Genomic DNA, 25,686 nt, shown 5'->3' on the forward strand with positions numbered 1-25,686 from the left:
AGTCCCAAAGATGCCAGTACTTTCTTTCCTTACAAAAATGTGAGACCACCTATGCAGGGATTTCTGATTCTAATGTTCTGACCGTCACTTATCTCTGGGTCCCGTAAGAAGCTGAGTCAAGAATAGGATATTTTTGTTGAGAGATGTCTGTGTACATTCCCACCTATGGGCGGTAGGGGTCTTTGAACTCACCGTAGAGATAGGTGAGTCACATTTGAGAAGGTTAAAGGCTAGCCCTGCTCACAAAAGGAGAGAAGGCTGTGCTAGGACTAGCTGTCACTTGCAGGTGCTTGGTTAAGGATGCTCACACGTGGACGCTGTAAGGGAGAGCAAGGCTAGCTGTCTCCAGAAGGATGCCCACAGGTATGAGATGTCTCCAATAAAGGGGGGGTACTGAAAATGATATAATATTTGTTTTAAACAGCATTACTTATCCATAGATGGTGCAAAATTCAACCATTGCTAACAAGTTCAAGAGGTGGCAACAGGTAAGAGAAAAAGAGCTAAATGGGAAAAAGGTTAATCAGAAACCCATTCAGGGTAGTGAAGCAAATCTATTTGTTTAAGCCCTTCTCAATGCTCAGCCAAACATGTTTGTTCTGGGCAAGAGGGAGGATGAGTATTACTTCCTTATGGAACATTTTCCTTAAAATTTTATATGATGTATAATAGCATTGATTATATTTACATTTCCTTAATTTTCTTCTTATTGGATACCAGATTTTCCAACACAAGGACTGAATCATGTTTAAACTGACTTGCCAATTTCTACCTGCATTCCATTGTATGATATTACCTCCCAAATACTGGGAATGCTCAGTGAGAGGGATTGATTTTACTTCTGGATTTTTCCTGATACTTCAGCTAGGCTGATCCTTCAAAGACTTTGAAGCATTAAATGAGCATGGAGGGATAGAATGGAAAATAGAATAGAAAATAACAAAGCAGAGCTACACTCTAAGGGCAACAAGATAGGAAATGGTAGCATAAAGAAAGACAAACTCCCAGTGTAGTTTCTCAGCGATGAATGAATCAGATTTGTCAAAAGGAGAAATTTACGGGGAGGGGGAGAAAGACACTTTTCTCTATATTTAAATATCTAAATATTTAATTTTCTTCTGGTAGATCTTTAACTCTCTAGTCTCTTCATTTTCAGAGTCAGGACAGAGATATTAGCCATTCTAGAAGATTTTATTATTCCTACAATATGAATTAAGCTTGAATGGATTACTATAGTTGGGCTAAACCTTTGTTTTAAGGGAAGGCTTGTGTTACTTCATGACCTGTGGGAGTACAAAACCAAGCAACATGAAGAAAGCTCTGATGCCAGGTATATGACTTGTGTATGCTTGGTTCTTGATGGGAAATTCTGCCCCACAGCTCATTTCTAATTCTGGTCAGTGCCAGCATGATGGAGCAGAAAGGGCATTTGTGGATTGGGGTGGCCAATGTTCTGCGCCCATCATAAATTCCTGTTAGCCATTTGAGAAAAGGTTGTTCTTTCTCATCTAAAAAGTATTTAAACATGCTGATTCTATCAGAATCCAGAGTTAACTGACATTGATTATTAATTAATCACTCTCAGTTGCCATCCTCCAAGTGGCAGCCGAGTTATGTATTTCTTGGTCCATCAGAGATTGTTGAATAAGAAGAACAGGGTTGTTCTCTTTAGCTGGTGTCACGGAACAGGGATAGTCCATAGTTTTCTTGAGGGAAGACTTCGGTATTCTTTCAAGACACACACTTAAATTATAAAATGTGTAAGTAGTTTATCTATTGAGCTAAATATCATGCTTCAAATCAAATGTTCATGGGTTTTTGCTCTGGGAGGTAGTTGGGGTATTATGCCAACACCCTTGCACTGGAAGTGTGGAGGCTGATGTGATTAGAAATATGTGTACGATGAGGCTTGACAACAGGTACAGGACATCTGGGGCCAGTCATACAAGCTCGCTGGACTACAGATCTTTCCTTTGGGCTGTGCAGATGCTCTTAATACCATGCCTAGTAATAATAAAAGCTCATAAATAGTTGCCGAGTTTGAATTCATAGACATTTATTGAATTCAATTCCATTGTATAGATTATAAGGTAAGTTTGCTCGTCAAGGAAGGAGCTATAACCATGGTTTGGCAAATGGAGGAAAAATTAAAATAAGGCAACTGACAAATTCCTACTAAAATCTAGAAATAAAATCATTTGAATTCCCTTCTTAAAACTATCCCTGTCATAGCCAAGGACATGAATTCACATTTGTAAAATGCCTAGGAAAATAAATGAGAACTTCATGCATTTGTTTTAAAAAAAATTTATAGCAAGTTTTTACACGGCTTCTGACATGCTTGCCTCCCTAAAATTGTACCCAGAGTGGAAAATACAGCTAACGATATTCACCTTTCGACACCCAAGCCAGAGAGCTTTTGTGTTCTTCCAGTGTTCTGCCTTTCTGTGTTATGGCTTTCGGTCTGGGGGGTGGAGTCATGCATCTCTGAGGAACTCAATAGTATCCTCCTCAAAATGATGTGAAGGTTGCTTAGGTTAGTCTTATCCTAGTGCTTTAATATCACCCCATGAAAAGGCAAGGAACAGCATCTTCCAGTCCTACTTTCACTCCAGAATTATTCTTGTCTTGGGATGCTGGTGTATTGTTTTTCCTTTCATGTCTAAGATACTTTTTAACCAGTAAATAAGATAAAATTAGCCACAATGAGCTACTTTAAATGCTCTTTAGTAATTTCTATAAAACTGGATGTTTACTCAATAGTGGCTGAATCCATTTTCAAATCTCTTACACTATTTAGCTGAACAGATGAACTTGTAAAGCCTTCTTTAATCCCCTCAATCAGGTGTTATATTTTCCCTTTGTTTATATGTCCCTTAGGGTCCTTATCATTATTGCCCTTTGGATTAGTCTCCATGTAATAGTTTTCTTCTCATTTCTTTTCTGTGGTTGATTTCTAGTTATATGCAGGTGTGGTCAGAAAAGATGTTTGAAATAATTCCCATACTCTTAAATATGTTGAGGCTTGCTTTGTGTCCTAGTATGGGGTCAATCCTAGAGTGCCCTTTGGATTATAATCTTGTATGTTCTTACCGTCACTCCTCCATGGATGCTTCAGGCTCTCTGAGTGGGCCTTGCCTCACCCTCCGCCCTCCACTTATCCCCCAGGGATCCTAGGCTAGAACGTTGCAGGGTCGGGACCCACTAACCACTCTTTGGAATGGACTGAGGAAATGTCTGTTGTCTTAGTGACTTTAATAATGACCTATAATTTATTTGAGCACAACAGAAAAATACGTGTAGAGGATGACTATGGAGTCACAGGCTGCTCAGATCAAATTATTCAGCATTTCTGATGGATATAAACAGAATTCCACTTTAAAAAATTTCAAGTAAGTTTTTAATGAAACACTAATTCTATCAAAGAAATATGGTACTTGAAAAAGTTTTAACATCTAATTATTAACATCCTATTTTTAAAAAAAAATTGAATGCTATGATTTCAGAGATAGAATGTTCACAGCAGTGATTAAAAAAACCTCCAAAGCAGAATAAACAAAATGATAGCTCTTTTAATTATAGGGCAATGACTCTTTCAGAGCATATAAAATCTTTCTGTTTAGTGGCAGAGAAGGAGCCTCAGTTACATGAAGAATAAACAGCTGGATCAATTTAAGATTTACCTCTTTTTAAGATTTCTATGTATAATACATTTTGATCTGATTTCCATTTTATTTCATTATTTTCATCTCTAGAAGAAGATAATACAGCACAAAGATCTTCCTAATGAAATAGACTAAGATGGCCAGCTCTCATAGAAATAATAGCATATTAAAGCTACTTGTTTTATCTTAGTCAATTTTGGTGGTTTCCTCTGTACTTTACCAAGATCACTCTATCGGCTATTATATAAATGGCTATGGGCTACTTAAAAAAGACTTCCAAACATAAAATATTTTAATTTTGGGTCTCCCAAATATAATAATTATTGTTATAATGTTCTGCAAGTGAATTAAAGTTGATATGCAGAAAAGGCATGAAAGAAACTAGTTTCTCCATGCTATTGTTTAGAATCAGGGCATTGTCCCAATAGACAGACTGACATTACAGGATGCTTATATTTCCCACTCTCTTTCAAACAAAATCACCTCCATTTAGTACAGTTTTGTCTTATCCTTTCCCTGTTGTCATACCATCTGCCATACAAATGATCTCTCTGTAAAAAGGCTTTATTAATTTAACTTGATTGCTATCAGCTATTCAACAAATTTTGCACAAAAGAACTGGTTTAGCATTACATAACTTCTCACAATATAAGAAAGAAATTGTGAGAAAGGCTGTTCTAGGTAATAAATGTAATAGAGGTATAATATATAGTTTTGGGGAAAAAATAGCCATTCTTAATTCTTAATTGAAAACGATCTGAAGCCATTTATTTCCTTAAAGTACCCCATGTCTGTATCAGACCAAGTCAAAAGGATGATATGTTTTCAAAGCTGGAATCTTCCAAAAACTCCAAAAGCTAGTTGATCAAAAGGGCATTTTCGGGCTTCCCTGGTGGCGCAGTGGTTGAGAGTCCGCCTGCCAATGCAGGGGACATGGGTTCGTGCCCCGGTCCGGGAGGATCCCACATGCCGCGGAGCGGCTAGGCCCGTGAGTCATGGCTGCTGAGCCTGCGTGTCCAGAGCCTGTGCTCCACAACGGGAGAGGCCACAACAGTGAGAGACCCGCGTATTGCAAAAAAAAAAAAAAAAAAAAAAAAAAGGGCATTTTCATCTGTGGCTACTTTGGAAGCAGTGGAGAAGTTTACACCGCTGTCTAGTCGGAATGAATGGCAGTTCAAAGCCAGAATGTGTATTGGCAATTTATCTGCAAAATTGGGCAGGCAATCTTGTGAGACTGGGCTTGAAGAGTGATTTTTAGGGCTTGTTTCTGTACAGAAATTCCATTTGAATAAATGATTCTGCTTCCCTTTGTTCAATAAAGTCCAAAATCGGGCTCAGGATTTTAAAGGCCAAGCTTTCTCCCAACCTTAGCATAGGGGTCACCTGCATTTTGACCTATTATAGCAACTGGACAGCTTCACTTTATGCCCAATGATACTGAAGCACCACAGACGATGATTTTAAAAAAATTAAAATATGGACTTAACAGAAATATTGAGCAGTTATTGGCTGGTTCATTGAGGATAGATAAAGAACTAGATTATTGCTCTTCATCTTTTTAAAGAACTAGATTATAAAAGATAGCATGTACTTCCCCTCACTCCCCCAAAGAGTTGGAGTCTACTAAATATATGTAAATTGCAGCACAAAAAATTTAAAGCAGATTTAGAACATATTTCATCAGAACTGGCCATGAAATACTGAGATATTTCTAAGGAAGCTCAAGAATATATTGATACTTCCCCAGAAATTTTATAAAACCAGAGTTGGTTTTCATATGCTTAGCTGTAGGTCTGTCTCAAGGAAACTTTTCTAGTTTTCTCCCAGTCATATGATAAGATGCTGAGTGCTAGAGTAGAGCTCAGTTAATCTCAAGAGCATAGAGAGCCTAATGCATGCCTGTCACACAGAGGTGCCCAAAAAAGATCTGCTGACATGTGATTAATTGCGTATATGTATGTGAAACATGACTGTGTATTCTTTGGATGACTTTTGGCAACTCCATAATTTACAGCTTTGCCATTACAGAATAAAGAGGTCCAGCAATAAGTCATTTAGCTGGAACTGTGGCAGAATGATTTCCATGTCAGTGATTCAAAAGCACAGGCATTTTATCTAAATCCTTAGGGGATGGAAACATCCCAACGTATATAACACACTTTTCCTGCCTTATTAAGTAGAAACTTCATTATACAGTTTAACCTCTATTGGTTGACTCACAGCCATCATCCATAAAATTTAATTCAACATAGCATTTGCTGAACATCTACTATGTCACCATAATACCGGGGTTTCCAAAGGTATAATAGTAACTAACTGTGGTTCCTGTACTTAAGAAACTGACGTGCCACTGCAGGGGCTCAGCTATGCCCCCCTCCAACAGTGATGCAAGAGATTATGGTTACGTCAAAGAGAGGTTAAAAATCAGTGCTGGGGATGCTGAGGCGAGATGGGGCCAGCTTCCCCGGGGAAGGCAGTAGGCTGTTAGGGTGAAGAGCCTGGTTCCTGAGCTCAGACCCCTGTGGGCTACAGACCCTGTCTTTACCTTGCTAAGCTGCATGGTCCTGGGCAGGCTGCACAGTCTCCATGTCAGCACCAGTACAGAGAAGAGAATAAAAACAACCCCTCTTGCATAAGGTAATCATCAGAATTAACTGTTGAAAGCAGTATTTTTAAAAATGTGGTCCATAGAAGCAATTTAGTGGGCCTGGAAATCATTTAAAAAATAAAAGAAGAGAAAAAAATCCAATATAACAGAAAATATCAGAGTGCATCATGTGTAGTAAATGAAGTTTTGTTTACAAGGCTTTTGCTGTGTGTGTGTACTGGAGTGTGATCATAAAATATATTTCCGATTGTGAGTCATGAAAAAACAAGTTTGGAAACTATAAGCATAAAGCACTTAACACAGAGCAGCTAGAATATGGCAAGTGCTCAACAATGTTAGAATAAATAAGTTGAGCCTTAAGAATAAACATTATTACATGGGAGGATGAGAGGGAAAAGACAAGGAGGAGGAGGACCTAATACACACACACAATACACACACACACAGGAGACACAGTGTGGCTTAGATTTTGGATGGAGGAAGGTTAGTAGAATAGGAGACTGAACAGCCATTGGAGCTGGGTTATGGAAAGCTGCACAGGTCATCTTGAGAATTCTGAACATTTTTTAGGTAAAAAGGGAGAAGTTATCCAAGAAATTTGCACAAGGGCATGACATGATTGGACAAAGAATTTGGAAGAATAATTATGACAGTGATGCAGACAGTGGAAGGGAATGGATATGGGTAGTGGAAAGGCTTCTGCCCTAGTTTGGTTTCCCAAGCAAGGACTTGAACCAAGGCAACGGTGGTGGGAGTGAAAGGAAGGGAGAGGATTAGAAAGATGTTGTGGAGAAAGACTCTTCATGACACAATGTCACTCTGCAGGTGCTATTTCCCTTGGTCATAAAACCCTCTCATCAGGTACAATTCTTCCCCTCCTGCAAGCCAGGGCTGTATATATGTCCTAAGTAACAGTCTCTGACCTGATTATTTGAGTAACACCCTCCTACCTGACTCCTGTGTCATCCAGTGCTGTCCATGCCACTGTTGTGTCATTTGCCACGCCACACAGAGCAGTGACCATCTCTAGTATTTTCTGCCCTCCCTAGAACTAGGAACTTCTCAAAGAAAGACACTCTATCCTTTGTCATTGCAGTCCCATGGTTATATTAGAGTTGTTCTCCAAACATTCTGGTTTGCCTGTTTTCTCGGTATGTGTTCAGATTGTATTCCTGGTTCCCTTGTGGTTGAGTGAGGCTATGTGATGGAGTCTAGCCATTGATTTGTGCTGGAGCATTTAATGCCTATGTCAGACTCTCCAGAGATTTCTTTCCCTCTGCCATAAAACCCATATGGGTCCTTCCTGGAGTGAAGATAACATGGATCAGAGCTACCACCAACTTACAATGAACATGAATGTGAAAGAAAAATAAAGCTGTTATTGGTGGAAATTACTGATATTTTTAGGCATGCTTGTTACACAGCATAACTCAGCTTCTCCTGACTAATACACCTCCAACTCTGGCTCAGCCCTTGGCACAGGGTAGCCCTCTACAGAGATTTGCTGGGTAAATGAAGAAATGATTTGGAAACAAATCAGATAATGAGTGGAAAGGGAGAACAAGAGTCAAAGTTAATCTAACGCTTAGCTTTGTCTAAGGTAATCATTAGCTTAGTCAAAGGTAATAATTAGCTTAGTTGAGAAACAGGAACAGAAGAGGGGGGCAAGAATGAATTTGGTTCTGGACATGTTGGATGTGGTGGGGTCTCCAAGAAGACATGGATAGTAGGAAGTTGACAATATAGGACTGATTGGTTCTCTAAGATTGTCAGGGTTAGAGATAAACATTTTGAACCCCTTAACTTCAGATGATGGTTAAATTATGAGAATAGATTCAATTATTCAGGGAGATAGTAAAGAATATGAAAAGAAGGTAGAATATTGAAAAATGCCTACCTTTAAGGGTGGGGTGTTGAGGGAGAGGGAGAACAAAGGAGAAAGAATAAAAGGATAATGGAAGCTAAGAAAAACAAATTTAAAAACAAATAACTATATAATAGCTTGTGATGCTACAACTTAAAATAGGAAGAGCATTACTTCTTCCTAAGAGGCAATGGAATTTTATAACCAGGAGGCCCATGGTTACTTCTGAGAGAGGAAAAATCAATATAATGATGAGCATCATTATAAATTCAGGTGGTCACATTAGATACTACTTCCCTGATTCTGTTATTGCACCATTTTTTTGACTTGAGATTCCTGAATATTTGTGGTTCTCTAAAGCCACTCTGTCTTGTCCTCAGCCCCACTATAGCTTTAGGGAATGCAGTCTAGGGAGGGTTGGGAGGCAAACACACACCTGCTACCTTGGCTTGAATGTTGTCTGGACCTGGTAGAGGCTACTTTCTTTGCTTCCTAGAAGACTTGCTTAATTCTGAGTTGTGGGCTCCACTGTGGAGAGTTAGTTGCTATGAGTCTCATTTGCTCATTCAGCAGCATCTACTGGGCTCTACTTTGTGCAGGAACTGGCTAACATTATCTTCTGAAACTGGAATAACTGAGGTGGATCATAGCTCACTGATATAATTTTTTAGACCTTCTGATTTTTATTCTTCATTAATGAGAAGTTTGTGCTATCTAATTTCACATTTCTATGTCCATCAGCTTAGCCTTGCAGAACAGACAATTTCTACCTCCTAGTGCTTATGTAATATATAACATTTTTTCACAGTCTGCTTTTAAGTAGGGAGGGTCGTTAGAGAGGAAATCCAGGTTAACTACTTTCTACCTGGGACCTTACAAGGCTAGCTCATTACTTTGGATTTCCATTGCTTCTCATAGTGTATGAATTGATCATCCAAACCATTATATACTAAAAGTAATAGCCATGGTTCCAAAAATTATATGATGAATTCCTTAATCAAAGAGATTTGAGGTTTTGCTCTGACTGGGAAGGTTGATGTCTCTTTGCATTAGCTGGTCCCTCACAGTGAGGCTAATGTTTACCAAGCACCACTTTTAGACAACCAGCCTTGAGACAAATTTCCAGTTTCTTGTCTGGCAACATACAAAGTTTCATATGTTGACGACTTTTACTAAACTGACCTGAGAGAACACCGTGAAACAAATGCCTATAATCAGACAATGCATCGTACATATTAGAGAAAAGAGCCTGTGTCTTTTAACAAGGCACTTTCACAAGGAAGGGGCATGAATTGAGGATCTTGAGAGAAAATTTACATCAGCAAGGAGGTTAGCCGAGGGACTCTCATAAAGAAGATTAAATTATGGAGTATGCTGTGTCCTAATTTATCTTCCCATGTTCTACATTCGACTATGAAGTCATTTCAAAGGAAAAAAATTCAGATACACGAGCAGGAAAAATACACAGAACTAGGACTGCCCTCTGGTGTTTCTTTCGATACATTGGCAGAAAAGTAAAAGCCTCAGAAAATTTGATAGCATCGTTTTCTGACTTAAAATTATATCGCAGACACTAGAGATGGGAAAAATTCCCCCTTTCCAGTAACTTATAGTTCCTTGTTCATTCCACGGGAAAAAAACAGAATAGTAGATGGAATTTTTTAAGTCTTCACCTCTGAAGACACGTGTATTAGTTCTCTCTAATTTTTACTTGCAATGGCATTATTTTACTTTAAAAATAGGTATCATATGAGAAGTCTCTGTACCTCACACTCAATTTTGCTGTCAACCTAAAACTGCTCTAAAAAATAAAGTCTATTAAAAATAGGCCTCGTGGTCTTAAGTGATATTTGAAATAGATGAATAGCAATGTGGTTCTAGAGATGGAAGAAAACTGATTCTGGTTCACTTCATGTTATTGAGGACAGCTCTGGAGTTCTGGGTCCTCTCTGCAAAGCTTAATAAGTGGTGCTTCCCGGGAGACCACAGGCACCTTGTGATAATCATATTTCTAGATTCACAATGTTTTTTTAATATGGTTAAAGACCGCACAGAAACACCTGCTAGTGGTTGTAAGACATCAAGGAGGTGAGAAATTCAGTTATTTCCCACCTTTTCTGGTTAGTTTGATCTCGCTAAGGTATTTTTTGAAAGGCTCTTGTTGAGAAGGTCCTGGATAGTTCAGTCCCATTATTCTATGCAGGGAGAGACTGGAAATCCCTTGGGAAATTATTTATATTCCATCCTACAGAGTGTTTGATGGATACTGTGTTTGGGATAGTAACTCCTCCTTTTTTATAGGACTTAATTCGTAGGCTGGGAGGATGGAGAGTAATATAGCACCCACGATCCACAAACGCGGGCTCGCTCCTCTAAGCCTCAGTCACTCAGGACTAATTACACATAAGCCAGGTTGGGGCTTTTAGTTTAGAGATAAAGAGCCGATTGGGAAGACAGAATGTGGGTGAGCTGCTGGTGTTCCCTGTTCCCTGCTGGCTCTCTCTAGCTCGTTGGAGTCAAAAGAGCAATTGAGAGTCCTACAGCAAATCAAGAAATGAATGAATGAATACAAATAAAGAAGCCCTTCATATTCGAGTGAAATATGGGCACACTTTCAGCAATAATTTTGTCTCTCTTTGCTGAATGTGGTGGTATGTCAGGGCTGATGCCCAAAGGATCAGAACCTGCACAGGGTCCTCAGTGAATGGCCTCTGAGTAGAGGGCCACCCACCGTGTCCTCTACACTGCTCTGCATCTCTGGACTTTGATGGTGGGATCTGATGGTAGGATTCAGCAGGTGAGAGTTAACAGCATGTTTGAAACCAGATAAGGAACTCACACAAGTTCTAAAACCCGTATCTAAGCATATTACCTCTAAGTCTTTACTTCAACTCCAGAGGTGCTGCTGTTGACATATAAACAGCAGAACACACAACTTGATATTTTTCAGAGATGGAGGCCCAGCTGTGAGCCACACTCCTGCCCTCCCCCTGTCTCCCCACCGTTAATCATCCTCAGTGTCTATAGTGCCACTGGGCCTCTGGGTCCCCTACAGACTCTAGACTTGGGAAAGCATGTCATTTTAATTAAAAAGTAATTACTAAATTAGTTCAGGAATGTTATTCAACCTTAAAAAGGAAGGAAATTCAGACACATGCTACAACATACATGCACCCTGAACATATTATGCTCAGTGAAAAAAGCCAAGCACAGAAAGATAACACTGTCTTATTCGGGTGATATCGATGAGATTCCTAGAATAGTCAAATTCACTGAGACAGAAAGGAGAAGGGTGGTTGCCAGGGGCTGGGGGAGGGAGAATGGGAGGTAGTGTTTCATGGGCACAGAGTTTCAGTTTTCCAAGAAAAGAGCTCTGGAGATGGATGGTGGTGATGGTCTCACAACAATGTGAATGGAGTTAATGCCACTGAATCAAACACTTAAAAATGCTACCTTTTATGTTTTGATATTTTACCACAATAAAACCAAAATTAATTTGTGTATTCACTCCACAAACAGTGAATGGCTATGCATGTCATGCACTGTGCCGGGAGCTGGGAGATGGAAAGATGGATTGGACACAGCGGCTACCTCAGAAAATGTCATAAACATTTCTATGAAGATGTCATAAATTTCATGAACCATTTTTTGTTTTCTTTGAAATTTCCCCTTTGGATACACACATTCTTCTGTTTAAGAAACACTCTAACTCTGTAAGTATCATTCAGTGGTGTTAATACTAATGACAGCAAATCTCATATTTTGAAATATTAAGTACCCTACCTTTTAATTCCTTCACAATGAATTAAGCTGACTGTTGTACTTGTGAGGGTCATAGAGTCTTGTTAAAGTCCTTCATTTCTATCATAACAAGGGTTTTCCGGCTGCTGGGTCTCGGTGGGCGATGGGCAGGGAAGGAGGATGGGGTCAGGTTGTGCGAGGGAGGCAGATGAAGCATGAAGTGAATTGAAGGATGAGCCCAACAGCAAAATCAATAGGTGGTGTCCACTGACAATCAATTAAGGCCTCCGGGTTTTGATTTTGATAAGCCAGCTGGCAGTGTTTGTGGGAACTCACCCAATAAACAATCATTCCAGACAACTGTGTCCCTTAGAAGGATTCAGAAGTGTATTTTCCAGTGAGGTGGTAATGAGGACCTTGCTTTGTATGTGCAGACAGCAGGGAGAAGAATAAAACCACTGGGGAAACCCAAGGAGGTGGGAAACAAAGGAAGGAGAATGTCTCAAGTGAGCGCCCGTGGCTCGTTTCTGGAAGATGCTTGAAAGGCACTGGGTGATTTACCAACTTACTGTGGGGTAGGGGTGGGAGCAGAACACCGTGTACTTTCGGATGATGCCATTCAGTTTGAGAGGGGGGAGCCAGGACACAAAGACCATGGAGGCTGAGGCCGCAGCCGCCTTGACTCCCGCGGGGGGACCTGGAACTGGAAAAGCAGAAAGTTTAGTGACAGAACGATGGAGCTTCCCTCCCCACCACTCCAGACCCACCACCCCACAGGACACCGCTGGGCCCTGCCACTCTCTCTTCCCAGCTCTTCAGGAGTCAGGGCTGCGGGCTGAACTGTGTCCCTCCAAACCCAGGCCAACTACAAATCGGCACTTGCCATCTGCCTCTGCAAGGATTAAATCATGAACTGCTGCAGCCGCTGACCTTCAACATCTACTGAAAGGAGTTCAGGGTGGACATCAGGAATGAGGCCCTCTGTGCTCTGGGAAAAACTGGCAGAACAGGCCTTCAGACAGATAGATATTTTTAGGAGAAGATTTTACGAGCCCGGTTCTTGCATCTCCTCGTATCTAGAAAAGCACTAAAATCATTAATGGTGACACCTGTTCCTCATGACTAGCAGGAAGCTTCTGCCAAAATGTGTGCTTGACTGCATGTACCCCCGTCACTGAAATCATATGTAACACTGACCTTCCCCACTACCTCTATGGAGAAGTTTCTCAGAGCTATCTTAAATTCTGTCTCCCGGGCTATAGTCCTTATTTTGCCCCAAATAAAACTTAACTCACAACTCTCACATTGTGCATTTTTTTTTCAGTCAACACCCACTTGTTGAAGCCCTAACCCTACCATGCCAGAATGTGACCTTATCTGGAGATGGAATCTTTAAAGAGAAAATCAAGTTAACATGGGGTCATTTGGGTGAGCCCTGACCAGCATGGCTGGTGTCCTTGTAAAAAAAAGGGAGATGTGGACACAGAGATATACATGGAGGCAAGACAATGTGAAGACACAGGGAGAAGATGCCCATCTACAAGCCAGGGATCGATTCTCCCTCACAGTCCTTGGAAAGAACCGACCCTGCCCACCCCTTGATCTTGGACTTCTTGCCTCCAGAAACCTGAGACAGCACATTCCTGTTGTTGGTCCCCCAGGCTGTGGGACTTTGTTACAGCCACCCTGGGGGCTGACACAGTGTCTCTCTGACCAGTGACCTAGGAGCTCCACTGAGCCATGTTCTTGGGCATATCCCCTAAGAACCCACTTTAGCAAGTATCCTGCTCAGTCAGTTTAGCCAGAATCTCCACAATATCTTGTCACCTTTGATATCGATCAAAGTCCTCACTCTCTGTCATCACCAGGTAATCTCTGATCCTCCTCACCTGCCTTTTGCAAAACTCCTGTGAAGCCAATTTAGCCAGAATGCCCCTCACCCCTGATGTTTCCTCTTAGTAATTTTTTCACCCAATGACCCCTCTTCCTCCCCTTCACTCCTTGGCTATAAATTCCCACTTTTCCTTGTTGTATTCAAAGCTGAATCCAATCTCCCTCCCCTACTGCAAAGCACTATTGTGGTCATGCCTTCACCTATCAAATCATTCCCCTGAATGAAGCCTGCCTTGCTGTTCCTTAACCAGTGTCATGAATGGTTGTTTCTGTGACAGAACTAACACAATCAGCTCAAGTCCCTATTTTCCTGGGAGCCTTCTCTGTGCTTTTCAGTCCCTGATGACTTCCTGCCTCTGACTAGTAGAGAATTTAGCTTCTGGGTCATTCTTTTTTCTGCTACAGTGTTTGGCTTTGAACAGGCTTGGGGCATACCTCTTGCCTCCTGAGTTAGGAATGAGGGCGAATTACCTCAGTCATCAGAGATCACCCTTCTGTGCCCAAAACACTTTGTAATGACACCTCTATTTGGCTCAGGAGAGGCTCAGAAGCAGTTTTTATGAGTATGAATTTTTGTGTCAAAGATTCACAGTTTATACAGACAACAAACTCCCCTCTGTAAATCATCTAAGAATGCAGAAAAGGGTGTTGACGACATGAAGCTTAATCTGAGAAGTGAGATTGAACATAAGTGCCCTTCCCTCCACCCTTTTGTTTTCCAGGTTGAAAAGGGAGAATGAGGTGAGGTGGGTAGAACACGGGATAAAGAGGAAAGAGTGTTAAATCTGCTGTGAGAGAAGCCACGAGGTTATTGCTTTCCTCCTCATTGTTTTAACTTTTCATGTAGAGAGAGGTTCCCCCCTTGATGGAGACCTTGAAATTCAAACCAGTAAGGTCCCCTGTGAGCCCCTGGAGGAAGATTTGAGTTCCTTCCTTCTCCAAAAACAAACTAACTTCAGAGTAAATATTTTTGGAGTTGAATGTGTATCTCATAATTGTCACCTTCTAGGTGACAATTCTAGGTCAAATTATGCTCAAATTTTGACCTTGACTCTTCTAGGTCAAAACAACAAAACCAACAACTCTGGCAAGAGTTAACGGGGGTTGGACACAGTCATCATTTGAAAATATAAAATCTTGGGATCAGTTTTTTGTTTAGTTTTTTTTGCGGTACACGGGCTTCTCACTGCTGTGGCCTCTCCCGTTGCAGAGCACAGGCTCCGGACGCGCAGGCTCAGCGGCCATGGCTCACGGGCCCAGCCGCTCCGCAGCATGTGGGATCCTCCAGGACCGGGGCACGAACCCGCGTCCCCTGTATTGGCAGGTGGACTCTCAACCACTGCGCCACCAGGGAAGCCCTGGGATCAGTTTTTGACAAGTTCCACCAAGAGCAAAAGATCTAGAGAAAGGAACACATAGGAGTGATGAAGCTTGGATTAATAGGTCCTTGGGAACAAGGTACCTTTGTCCTGAATATGCTTCGTTTTCTACTGGTGAGGGCAATCACCAAGACATCTACAACCTGGTTCAGAGCCACAGGGGCTCCTCCTGAACGCCAAGGGTAGAGCGTACACATGCTTAATATTCCCACGCTAATGGATGCCCCCAGATTGGCCAGAACCCTCCATATCTTCCGTAAAGCAAACCACGCAGCTGGCGTCCACCAGGCACTCCCTCTGGCCAGTGTCCTTCTAGGACCCCAAGTACATTGGCAACAACCCCTTGGCTGGCTGCTCATCAGGAGTGTCAGGCTTGTTTCCACCCTGCTGGTGACAATTGTACTTGTCAAGGTAATGCAGTTTAATTTATGGAAACTGATGAAATATGAGTGCACAAAGAAAGCTGTTTTTAGGACAATTGATGGGACTTTGGAAAAGCTTTCTGAAGGTAAGTTTTAAAAAAAAAGAAGCTTCAATTAGGTTTGGGCAAGACTAGTGAGAAGAACAGGTCACATGGCAAAAAAAAATCAAGGCAAACAGATAAAAAGAAATTAAAAATCAGATTATTGGCCAATGACAATACATGTTTACTCCATGATCAAGAAATTAAAGTGGAAATTACAGATGATCCATGATGAATACAGTTCAAAGAATGAAAAATGACATAGAACTCTAATCTCTTCATCTCAAACTAAAGAAATGAGTCTGGATCATTTAATTAGACAATGATTATATAATAAATGTGTATTTATATGTTTTAAGTTAAACTACAATGTTTGAGTTCTGTCTCTTGGTCACTGTAAAATGTAGTGATTCCTTCTTTAGTAGATTATTTCCATTAACTTGCCTGGATCACGTCAGATCAAAGGGTTTTTCACTGCACTTACTACCTAAACCCCCATGTGGTTCCTCATACACTGATTCATGATCCATCTTGTACAATCTTTCCTTGTAGCGTTATTAGAATTTTGCACAAGAAAATAATAAATATACAGAAACTGAGGCACAAGACATTGGAGAAAGATTTTCAGGATTTCTGAGCCAATATTTTACGAATGAGAATTTAAAATTTTAGTTCTGGTTTGGATTACACCACAATGGTTAAAGGTGTGGGCTTTGCAGCCTCCACTGCTGGCTTTTCTCCAACTTTATCACTTGGTTCTGTGTCCTGGGCAAGTTCAGAAGTTCTCTAATAAGTCTTAGTTCCCTCATCTATGAAGCCAGAACAATAACTATACCAAGTTATTATTTTACTGTTAAGATTATGAAAGAGAATTCATGTGAAGAATTAATACGAGTCCTGTATATACGAGTCCTGTAATATAATACGCACTGAATAAACTCTAGCTATCATTTGTATCATCGCCATTTCTTTATTGTACATATTGCTAAAGGATTCTGGCCTTTACTTTGTAACTCAGTGTTGAATTATAAACACCAAATGTTGAGAGGGGCAGGAGACAGAGATGGCTTAGGAGGGTGTGTCTGGGACATAGTTGGTTAAGACGCACTCCTAGTCATCAGGTTACATTTTGGTAATCTGCTTTTTTCTTATGAAGATACAGGTAAGCTTAGGTAGCCTTCATGAATTTCTGGCCATCGTTGAGTGAACTTATGGCTCCAGGTTTGACTGGTTGAAGTTAAGAATGCAGCGGCTGAGGACCATCTCTTCTGCATTCTCCCACGTGCTCCCCTGTGCACGCAGATGCTCTCAGAGCTCTCGTGTCCGATGGCCCCGGCATCTTGGCTCTGACTCACGCACCTTAGACCTATCCTGTTCAAAGCAGGGCTCATCACCTTCTCTCCCAAGCCTCCCTCCTCCCGTCCCCTATTGCAGCAAACGGCACAGCCACATCCTTGGTCGCAAGAGCCAGAACCTAGAACTCTCTTCCCTTCTCGTTGCCTCTCGGTGGATGTGTAAGGTTGGTGTGTGCTTTAGACCTCCATGTGGACGTGTCAGGTCAGTGGCTGGATTCTCTTCCTGGCTCTGTGTCACTGTGTCACAGCACTGGAGCCCCTTTTAGGTCCCTGGATGTGGCGTGCATCTCCCACATCAGGTCATTGACACATGATGACTGACAGTCTTGGGTTCCTCCTGCCTGGAATTGTTCCCCACCCTCCACCTTGTCCTCGGCAACTCTAACTCATCTCAGCTTCTGCTAGTGCTTGCTTTCTTGAGAAAACCTTCTCTGTCACTAGCCTAGGTGAGGTTTGTGACAACTTCAGGACGGGTTGTCTCTGAAGACACTTCTTCATGGCACTCGTCATAACCCACTCAGGAGTGATTGGTAAATATCTGTCTCCCCCACCAGCCTGCGAGCCCCACCTGTCCTGTTCTCTGCTGTGTCTCCAGTGCCCGGGCCAGTATCTGGGGCATACTAGGTCCTCCAAGCAGACTTTCTAAATGAGCTCAGTGTGGCAGGCAGGATTCTAAGATGGTGCCCAAGATTCTCGCCCTCTGATATCCATACCTGTATAATTACTTCCCCTTGAATGTGGGTGGTACTTGTCACTATGATGGAGCACTCTCAAAATCAGGTTACATTGTGTGCAAAGGTGAAGGGATTTTGCAGACATAATTAAGGACCCAATCAGCTGACTTTAAGTTACTTGAAAGGAGAGTAACTTGGGTGGGCCCAACCTAATCAGATGAGCCTCTTAAAAGAGGGTCTAGAAGTCAGAGAGGGATTTGGAGTAGCGGAGACAGGCTCCTGTTGGTGATGAAGAGGTCAACTGTCTTGCTATGACCACACGACCATGTGACCCTGCTGGGGCCATGCGACAGGGATTGGGGAGTGGCTTCTGGGGGCTAAGGAGACGGTCTCAGCCCTAAGGGAACTGGGTCCTGCTGACTGCCAGTGAGCTCAGGTGAGGGTCCCACCTCAGATGAGACCCCAGGCCCAGCCAACACTGTGATTTCAGCCTGTGAGACCCTGAGTGGGGGCCTGGCTAACCTGTCCCTGGACTCCTGACCCCGGGAAATGGTCAGATAATGAATTTGTATTGTTTTAAGGTGCTAAGTTTGTGATGATTTGCTACACAGCATAGAGAATGGGTCCACACAGTCAAGCCACCTAAGAGTGTATCTTAATGTGAAACATCAACCTTATTGTTCTGTAAAAATATTGCCTCAATCTGAAATGAGACAAAGGTCTAATAAGTACCTCACAGACACTCTGGTCAGCTTCGTTTTTGTCATCATCATTTTTCTGGTCTTGGAGATCAGCCACAGGCAGGGGTATGTGTGTGTGCGGTTTGTGGCTTGTGTGGTGTGTGTAGTGTATGTGGTGTGTGTTTTGTGTGATGTGTGTGTGATGTGTGTTTAGAGTATGTCTGCATGTGTAGCGTGCGTGGTGTGTGTGTGGTATGTGTGAGTATAGTGTGTGCGTGTGCATGTGTGGTTTGTGGTGTGTATGTGATGTCTGTGCTGTGTGTGGTGTGGTACACACGTCAGTGTGTGTATGTGTGACCCGCCGTGACAGCCAGGTCCACCTAAGCCCCAGGCTCCGCAGTGGCTTTTCTGAGCCGTGAGCAGATGACATGATGCTGCAGGGACACCTTCACAATAGCAGTTGTCGTCATGTCCAAGCAATGCATGAGGCCCCTTTTCTCTTCTGGTTTCCATCAGGCTCCAGTATGTCTGGCCTTTGCACCCATTACAGCAGTGGTTTCCAAACACTCTTCAAAGTGGACAAATCCTTTTAAGTGTCATGTGGGAGACCCATGCATAACACAGTGGAAGTGGAGTGGCTCCTCCTGAAGCAGAGCTGGGAGGGAGCCCTTCAGGGGCCCTCCCCATTACCACTGGGCATCTCTGAAGCCCCCCTAGGAGCCCTTGGACTTCCTAGGAACCTGTGTGAGAATCACTGCAGCAGAGGAAGCTTTGACATTCACGTGGTGGAAGGCCTCCCAGGACATCCTGGTCTGTGGTGTTGCCGGTGTATCCGCTACTGCACAGAGCACATCACAACCCTGCCAAATGCTGCAGGACTCTGGAATCCTAAGCAGTATTGATACCGATTAATTGACAGGCTATCTTATGGCACACAAAGCCTTCAGTGTCTCCTGAAGGGCAGTACTGCTGGTGGTCAGGCAAATACACACACGCACACACACACACACACACACACACACACACACACAAAGAGTCCATCACCTTTAAGGTGAACCAGGGTGCAGTTACATTATCACCTGAGAACACACCATCCATGCCTTCAAGAGGATGTGTGGCTCAAGATATGGCTGGCCAGAGGAATCAAATATCCTGATGTCTGTTTATTTTTCTCTTGCTCTGAGCTCCACTTTCAGATGTCCTGCTAAACAGATCATTAACCATGGCAGAGAGGGACCAAAGATCACATATTACGGCTCCTGCTGGACTTCTTCCCACAGAGCTATGTGGATTTGTGATGTATTCAGTAAATATTTGCACTTAAACACAACCGTCGCTATTTAGATATATGTAATGTTTTCTTTTGTGGAAAAGGATCAGGGCTGAAACTACCTTCTGCCAGCAGGACGAAAATAACAATTGGAAAAATAATAAATTACGTTTGTGTGTGTTCTCTTCCCCATGGCTTGGCTCAGATTATATTCTCAGCAAATAAAATGGTAGCAGGATTTCACAAACATTTTAGAATTCAGAATTAGCTGTCCTGTGTTCAAAAACAAAAAGCTTGATTGACAAATAATCTTTTGTGGTCTTGCAGCAATAAAAAATGTGCAAGTTCTCAATGATTGAGCAGTCCTGGGAAGAGGACCTGAGACGTCAGTTGTTCTTACGGACCCTGAGAATATCTCTGTGGACCCACAACTGTACTGATGGAACTGAGACTATGGACCCAATAGTATGTCCAAGGATCTATATCAGAGATCTATATCAAGATCTCCATATTCTTGGAGAATATGTCCAAAAATCTTTATAGAAACTGAGAAACTACTTATGGAACAGAAGACTTGTTTTCTAAACAAATATTTCAGTTGTGAATTATCCCCTGTAAAAGTAAACGTTGTGTGTGTTTTATTTTTCAATTTTATTTATTTAATCTATTTTTATTTATTTATTATTGATTCTGTTTTTATCTCTTTCACTAGCAAGTGATAAATTTTTCCTTTTTAAGATGATCAGTGACCTAACAACATAATTTAAAATTCCAGGCCCCATGACACTGAGGGGTGAGGACGTTAGTTTAAGAACTGTTCTGGGCAGAGAAGTCCTAATGGAATGTTTGCTGTGAATGTGTTAATATTTCTTTACTTGCAAGAGCATCAATAAACAATGAAACTTCAACCTGTGCCTAGAATAGTGTTTTTCTGAGGAAAAACAATAAATGTTGACAATTATTATTTTATATTTTTACATCATTTAATTGAAGTCGGCAGTGTTATCCAAACTTCAAATCATAAGACTTCACAGAAGCATCAAAAGGATTTATACTCTGACTTTGATTACGCATTCCTTACAAGCAGACACAAAATTGTAATCAGTTCTGTAAACTGCTCAAATGTCTATTTATATTAGACATTGAGTCTATAAGGATGGCTGGCACAATTCTTCACCATTTCTAGATTAGTGAAGTTTTCATGTGAATCTGGGAAATAAGCTCACTATTATACTAGTTTTTCTCTCCTTCTGCCTAATCTCTGCTCTGCTTCTTTTTGAAAATGCTGATGATTTATCCCAAGTAAATACTGACACTCAGCTCTGCATCACTCTCGTCCACGTTTGCACAAGTGGAATTCTTGATCTCCTCCCTGGTATGCCCAAGGCAGGGCCTTCCACAATTAATCACATCTCCCCATACTATTAGCACTGGATATGAAAGCAGAGAATAATTGATTGACAAATTACACTTTGGGTCTCAGGGTCAAGTTTTGAGACAGAGCTCTATGATTTCTAAAACTGGAAGAGTAATTAAAAATTGATCCCAAATTACCAGTCAGTATGGAGCTGTAAAGAGCTTTCCACTTTTATTGGATTTCTGTACGTTTTTCTGAAAAATGCAGGTGTCAAAATTCATGTTACTGATCAATTTGCTCTTTAAATAATAATTCCAGTGACATCTGTGTTATTGCTTAGCAATGCAAAAGAAGGTTCCACCCTCATTCTGAAGGAGTGGAGATCAAATAATCAAATGTCTAGTGTCAGGAACCATCCCACGATATGTCAAGCTAGGTGATGTTTGCACACATCACTTCACTTTTTATGTCTTAATTCTGTGCAGTCTGATTGTCATGGAAATTTTGTACATGAAAAAAGTCCAGTTCAGAGAAAGTGAGGTAAGGTGTCAAAGTCCCACGGCAGCAGGTGGCAGAGCCAGCATCTAGACACAGCTCTTGGTTGATTACATTTTAAAAATTAAATATGGCTGTCTTCATCCAGGACATAGATTTATAGATATCTCTATGAATGTGTGACTTCCTAATGGAATTGCATTTTGACCTTAGATTTCCCTAAAGAATGCAATTCCTTTGGGCGGCATTGGCTGACACCTGCATATAACTGGGAATAATCACTTGTGTGTTCTAGAAAAACTGAGGGTAATGAGGTTAAATTTGTGTGCGGGAACTAGAATGCACGAAGGGCTAGAGAGACAATAAACATAATATGTGAGGGTAGACGGACAGGACTGCTTGGGGAGCGGGGCTGGGTTTGATGAGGGGAGAGCAGAGAGTGATGCTGTGAATGTCAGGGGAGTGTCCTTAGGAGACAGAAAAGCTGGGCAGGAAGGGTCTGCCCAAGCCTCTGAGAGTGTGTCCCTAGCTTTGCTCCCACAGGACATAGGGGGGGAAGCAACAGCATGTTGACTGTCTATGTAGCAAAGGACATCAAAACTGCCAATACGTGGGCACTCATGGTCAATGGAAAACGGCTCTCCCACCCACACCCTGCCCAGCTTCCTGGGGAACAGAGGCCCTGAAAGAAGACAAAAAAACAAAACTGCAGAGCCAAATCAGCACAGAATTCAGGTGTAGTGGTTCCCACCTCAACTCTGGCTTGGGTATAATTCTGAGCTCTGATTTGGAGGATTCCACAAGGGGATCAATTGGATATCAATTGCTCTTTCTTTTATTAAGGTGGAAACTGCTTTTCTCACTGTTGCCATAATATGTATTAGAAGTTAAATTATTCTTCAAAAAGTCTTTAGTAAGGTCCCTCAGGCTTTCCCTTAAAATAATATAAGAAACTATTTTGCCATACAGTTTTTGTAGGATTGGGAAATAGTCACATAACCAAGTCCAAACTGTGATCTGAAAAATGTGCTATGATTTAAAATTTTACTAAATCATCATAAATTCTTGTAAGAAATTTTTAAAAATTAACATGAAGGTCTCACATTGAGGGCTTATTCTAATGTTATTCTAAAGCTGGCACAGCATATGACGATGTAGACCATTACATAATTTTTAAGTGGAAAGATGGAAATGATCAGGGCTTACACTAATAGCTAAAGAGTCACTGAAATTATTCTAATGGGATACAAAACAGGGATGGCCCTGGGATACAGGCCTGGGATAAAAGGCACTTTTGTTTAAAATAATATGTGCCTCCCCCCACCAAAAAAAGGAAAAATTATAGGGGAAGGGAGAAACAATGGATAAATCAAACAAAGGTGACACAGGAAGTGCTGGTCTGAATCGTGCTGGAATATTTTGGCAGGGCAGCAAAAAGTTTGCATGGAGCAAAGTCAAGAATAGGTGGGTACCTCCTAGAGAAATGGAAATAAAAACAAAAATAAACAAATGGGACCTAATGAAACTTAAAAGCTTTTGCACAGCAAAGGAAACCATAAACAAGACCAAAAGACAACCCTCAGAATGGGAGAAAATATTTGCAAATGAAGCAACTGACAAAGGATTAATTTCCAAAATTTACAAGCAGCTCATGTAGCTCAATAACAAGAAAACAAACAACCCAATTCAAAAATGGGCGGAAGACCTATATATACATTTCTCCAAAGAAGATATACAGACTTCCAACAAACACATGAAAGAATGCTCAACATCATTAATCATTAGAGAAAAGCAAATCAAAACTACAATGAGATATCATCTCACACCAGTCAGAATGGCCATCATCAAAAAATCTAGAAACAATAAATGCTGGAGAGGGTATGGAGAAAAGGGAACACTCTTGCACTGCTGGTGGGAATGTGAATTGGTTCAGCCGCTATGGAGAACAGTATGGAGGTTCCTTAAAAAACTACAAATAGAACTACCATATGACCCAGCAATCCCACTACTGGGCATATACCCTGAGAAAACCATAATTCAAAAAGAGTCATGTACCACAATGTTCATTGCAGCTCTATTTACAATAGCCTGGAGATGGAAACAACCTAAGTGCCCATCATCGGATGAATGGATAAAGAAGATGTGGCACATATATACAATGGAATATTACTCAGCCATAAAAAGAAACGAAATTGAGCTATTTGTAATGAGATGGATAGACCTAGAGTCTGTCATACAGAGTGAAGTAAGTCAGAAAGAGAAAAACAAATACTGTACGCTAACACATATATATGGAATTTAAGAAAAAAATGTCATGAAGAACCTACGGGTAAGACAGGAATAAAGACACAGACCTACTGGAGAACGGACTTGAGGATATGGGGAGGGGGAAGGGTGAGCTGTGACAGGGCGAGAGAGAGGCATGGACATATACACACTAACAAACGTAAGGTAGATAGCTAGTGGGAAGCAGCCGCATGGCACAGGGATATCGGCTCGGTGCTTTGTGACCGCCTGGAGGGGTGGGATAGGGAGGGTGGGAGGGAGGGAGACGCAAGAGGGAAGAGATATGGGAACATATGTATATGTATAACTGATTCACTTTGTTATAAAGCAGAAACTAACACACTATTGTAAAGCAATTATACCCCAATAAAGATGTTAAGAAGTCTGGGAAAAAAAAAAAAAAAAGAATAGGTGGGTGAATTAATTCTCTGACCCAGCCTTTCCAACAATAGCTCCTGCCCGGGAATGCTGCCAGCTGGTGGGAGCCTCCTGTGTGGCCCCTGGAGGTTCAGACGGGACCTGAGCTCTCCCCCAACAAGCCGCCCCCTTTCTCACCATCCTCTTTGGTCCGAGTGAAGATCTGCTCGCTTCGCACGCCGTCCCCAGCCCGGGTGAAGGCCAGCACCTGGATGCTGTAGTTGGTGTATTTCTCCAGCCCGTCCAGCTCCAGGGAGGGCTGCGTGGTGGTGACGTTTTTAATCTCACCCAGCTCTGGAGGACAAGAAAACACGAACCTGTTACCGCGGCTGTGGGCACCGTCCTTGCTGCCCAGCACTGGGCCACGAGCCTCCATCGCTCACGTCCTGAAATCACTCAAGGGGACCAGGCACAGTCTTCATGTGACACCAACGCTCTGCGGCATTTGGAAAAGGTCATTTGCACCAAACTGCCACAGAGCACAGGGTGGAAAATCGGTCTGGAAAACAGCAATGCACTCCAAGTTAAGTGTTATAAACCCAACGCTGGCACCGTGGCTGCCCTCCTGAACTGTCCCCAAGCAGGTTTCCCACACCCCGGGCCCCAGGGAGCCAGGACTACTATGCTCACTCTGCAGAGACCCTTCTAACTGCTCATCCAGAAGCTTCTACAAGTCGAGTTTCATTTTTCCATTTACAAAAGCAAACTCCTTTAAGGTAGACGTGTTTCTCAGCACCTAACTTAAGTATATGAGCGACGGCAGCACAGCAAACCCCTCCTGTCACCTGGAGTGAACCCTCCGGCTGACGCGTCAGGAATGTGGCGTCAGCTAAAACGACTTCACGTTCTGGTGTGGGATCAGCTAATGACGTGCAAACATGGACCTTTCTGCTGGCGCATCTGAGGTATAGGATACACGGCAGTTTGAGAAAACTCACGGTGGTGTGTTAAGTACCGCCACGGGTGCTCTGATGGACAAGGAGAGAGGGGCCTGAGGACTGCTGACCTTTAGGGCAAGTGGCCGTGTGTGGGATGTTTGGTGCAGGCTCGTCCCCGTGCCCGCTGTGCCCGGTTACTCAGAACTGGGCTGGTTGACGGGGTCCAGGAGGGAGTCCTCCTTGGTGTCTGGCCACCTCTGCACACAGTGCACACAGTGAGGCTGCCCGAAAGGGTCTCTCGCGCTCTCTCGCCTCAGTAAAGGCAGCTGACACGCCGTGCGCGCTTCCTTGGGTTCTGGGTTCCCAGGTTAACTCATTTACCCAGCATGACCATGCTCCTGTTTCCACAACCCATTCATTTTACAGGAGAGGAAACTGAGGCAGGCAGAGACTCAACAGCTTCCCCAGGTCGCGGAGCCGAGCACGGGGGCCGAGAGCATGGGCCGCGGCACCACAGGGCGTGGCCGCACGGCCCCGGTCCCCACTCTCAGCCACTCCCTGTGGCCGCCCGGTGGGCCTGCATGGCGGCCGGATGAGATGCGGTTCTGCCAGCTGGTTTCCTCTTCCTGCTCTTTGATTTTCTTTCCTCTTGTCCTTCTGG

General features: G+C 42.4%; 1 protein-coding gene across 1 annotated transcript in view; it reads right to left on the bottom strand.

The window, feature by feature from the left end:
• DSCAM (DS cell adhesion molecule) overlaps window positions 1-25,686 on the bottom strand; it is a 753,301-nt gene that overhangs the window by 75,218 nt on the left and 652,397 nt on the right. Inside the window, exons 19-20 of the mRNA XM_049709686.1 lie at window positions 24,286-24,441; window positions 12,448-12,581 (exon numbers count right to left, since the gene is read on the bottom strand). Coding sequence (XP_049565643.1) covers window positions 12,448-12,581; window positions 24,286-24,441 — 290 coding nt within the window. The remainder of the gene's footprint in view (window positions 1-12,447; window positions 12,582-24,285; window positions 24,442-25,686) is intronic.

Source organism: Orcinus orca, chromosome 5 (genome assembly GCF_937001465.1).
Source record: "Orcinus orca chromosome 5, mOrcOrc1.1, whole genome shotgun sequence".
In the NCBI taxonomy this organism is placed as follows: Eukaryota; Metazoa; Chordata; class Mammalia; order Artiodactyla; family Delphinidae; genus Orcinus; species Orcinus orca.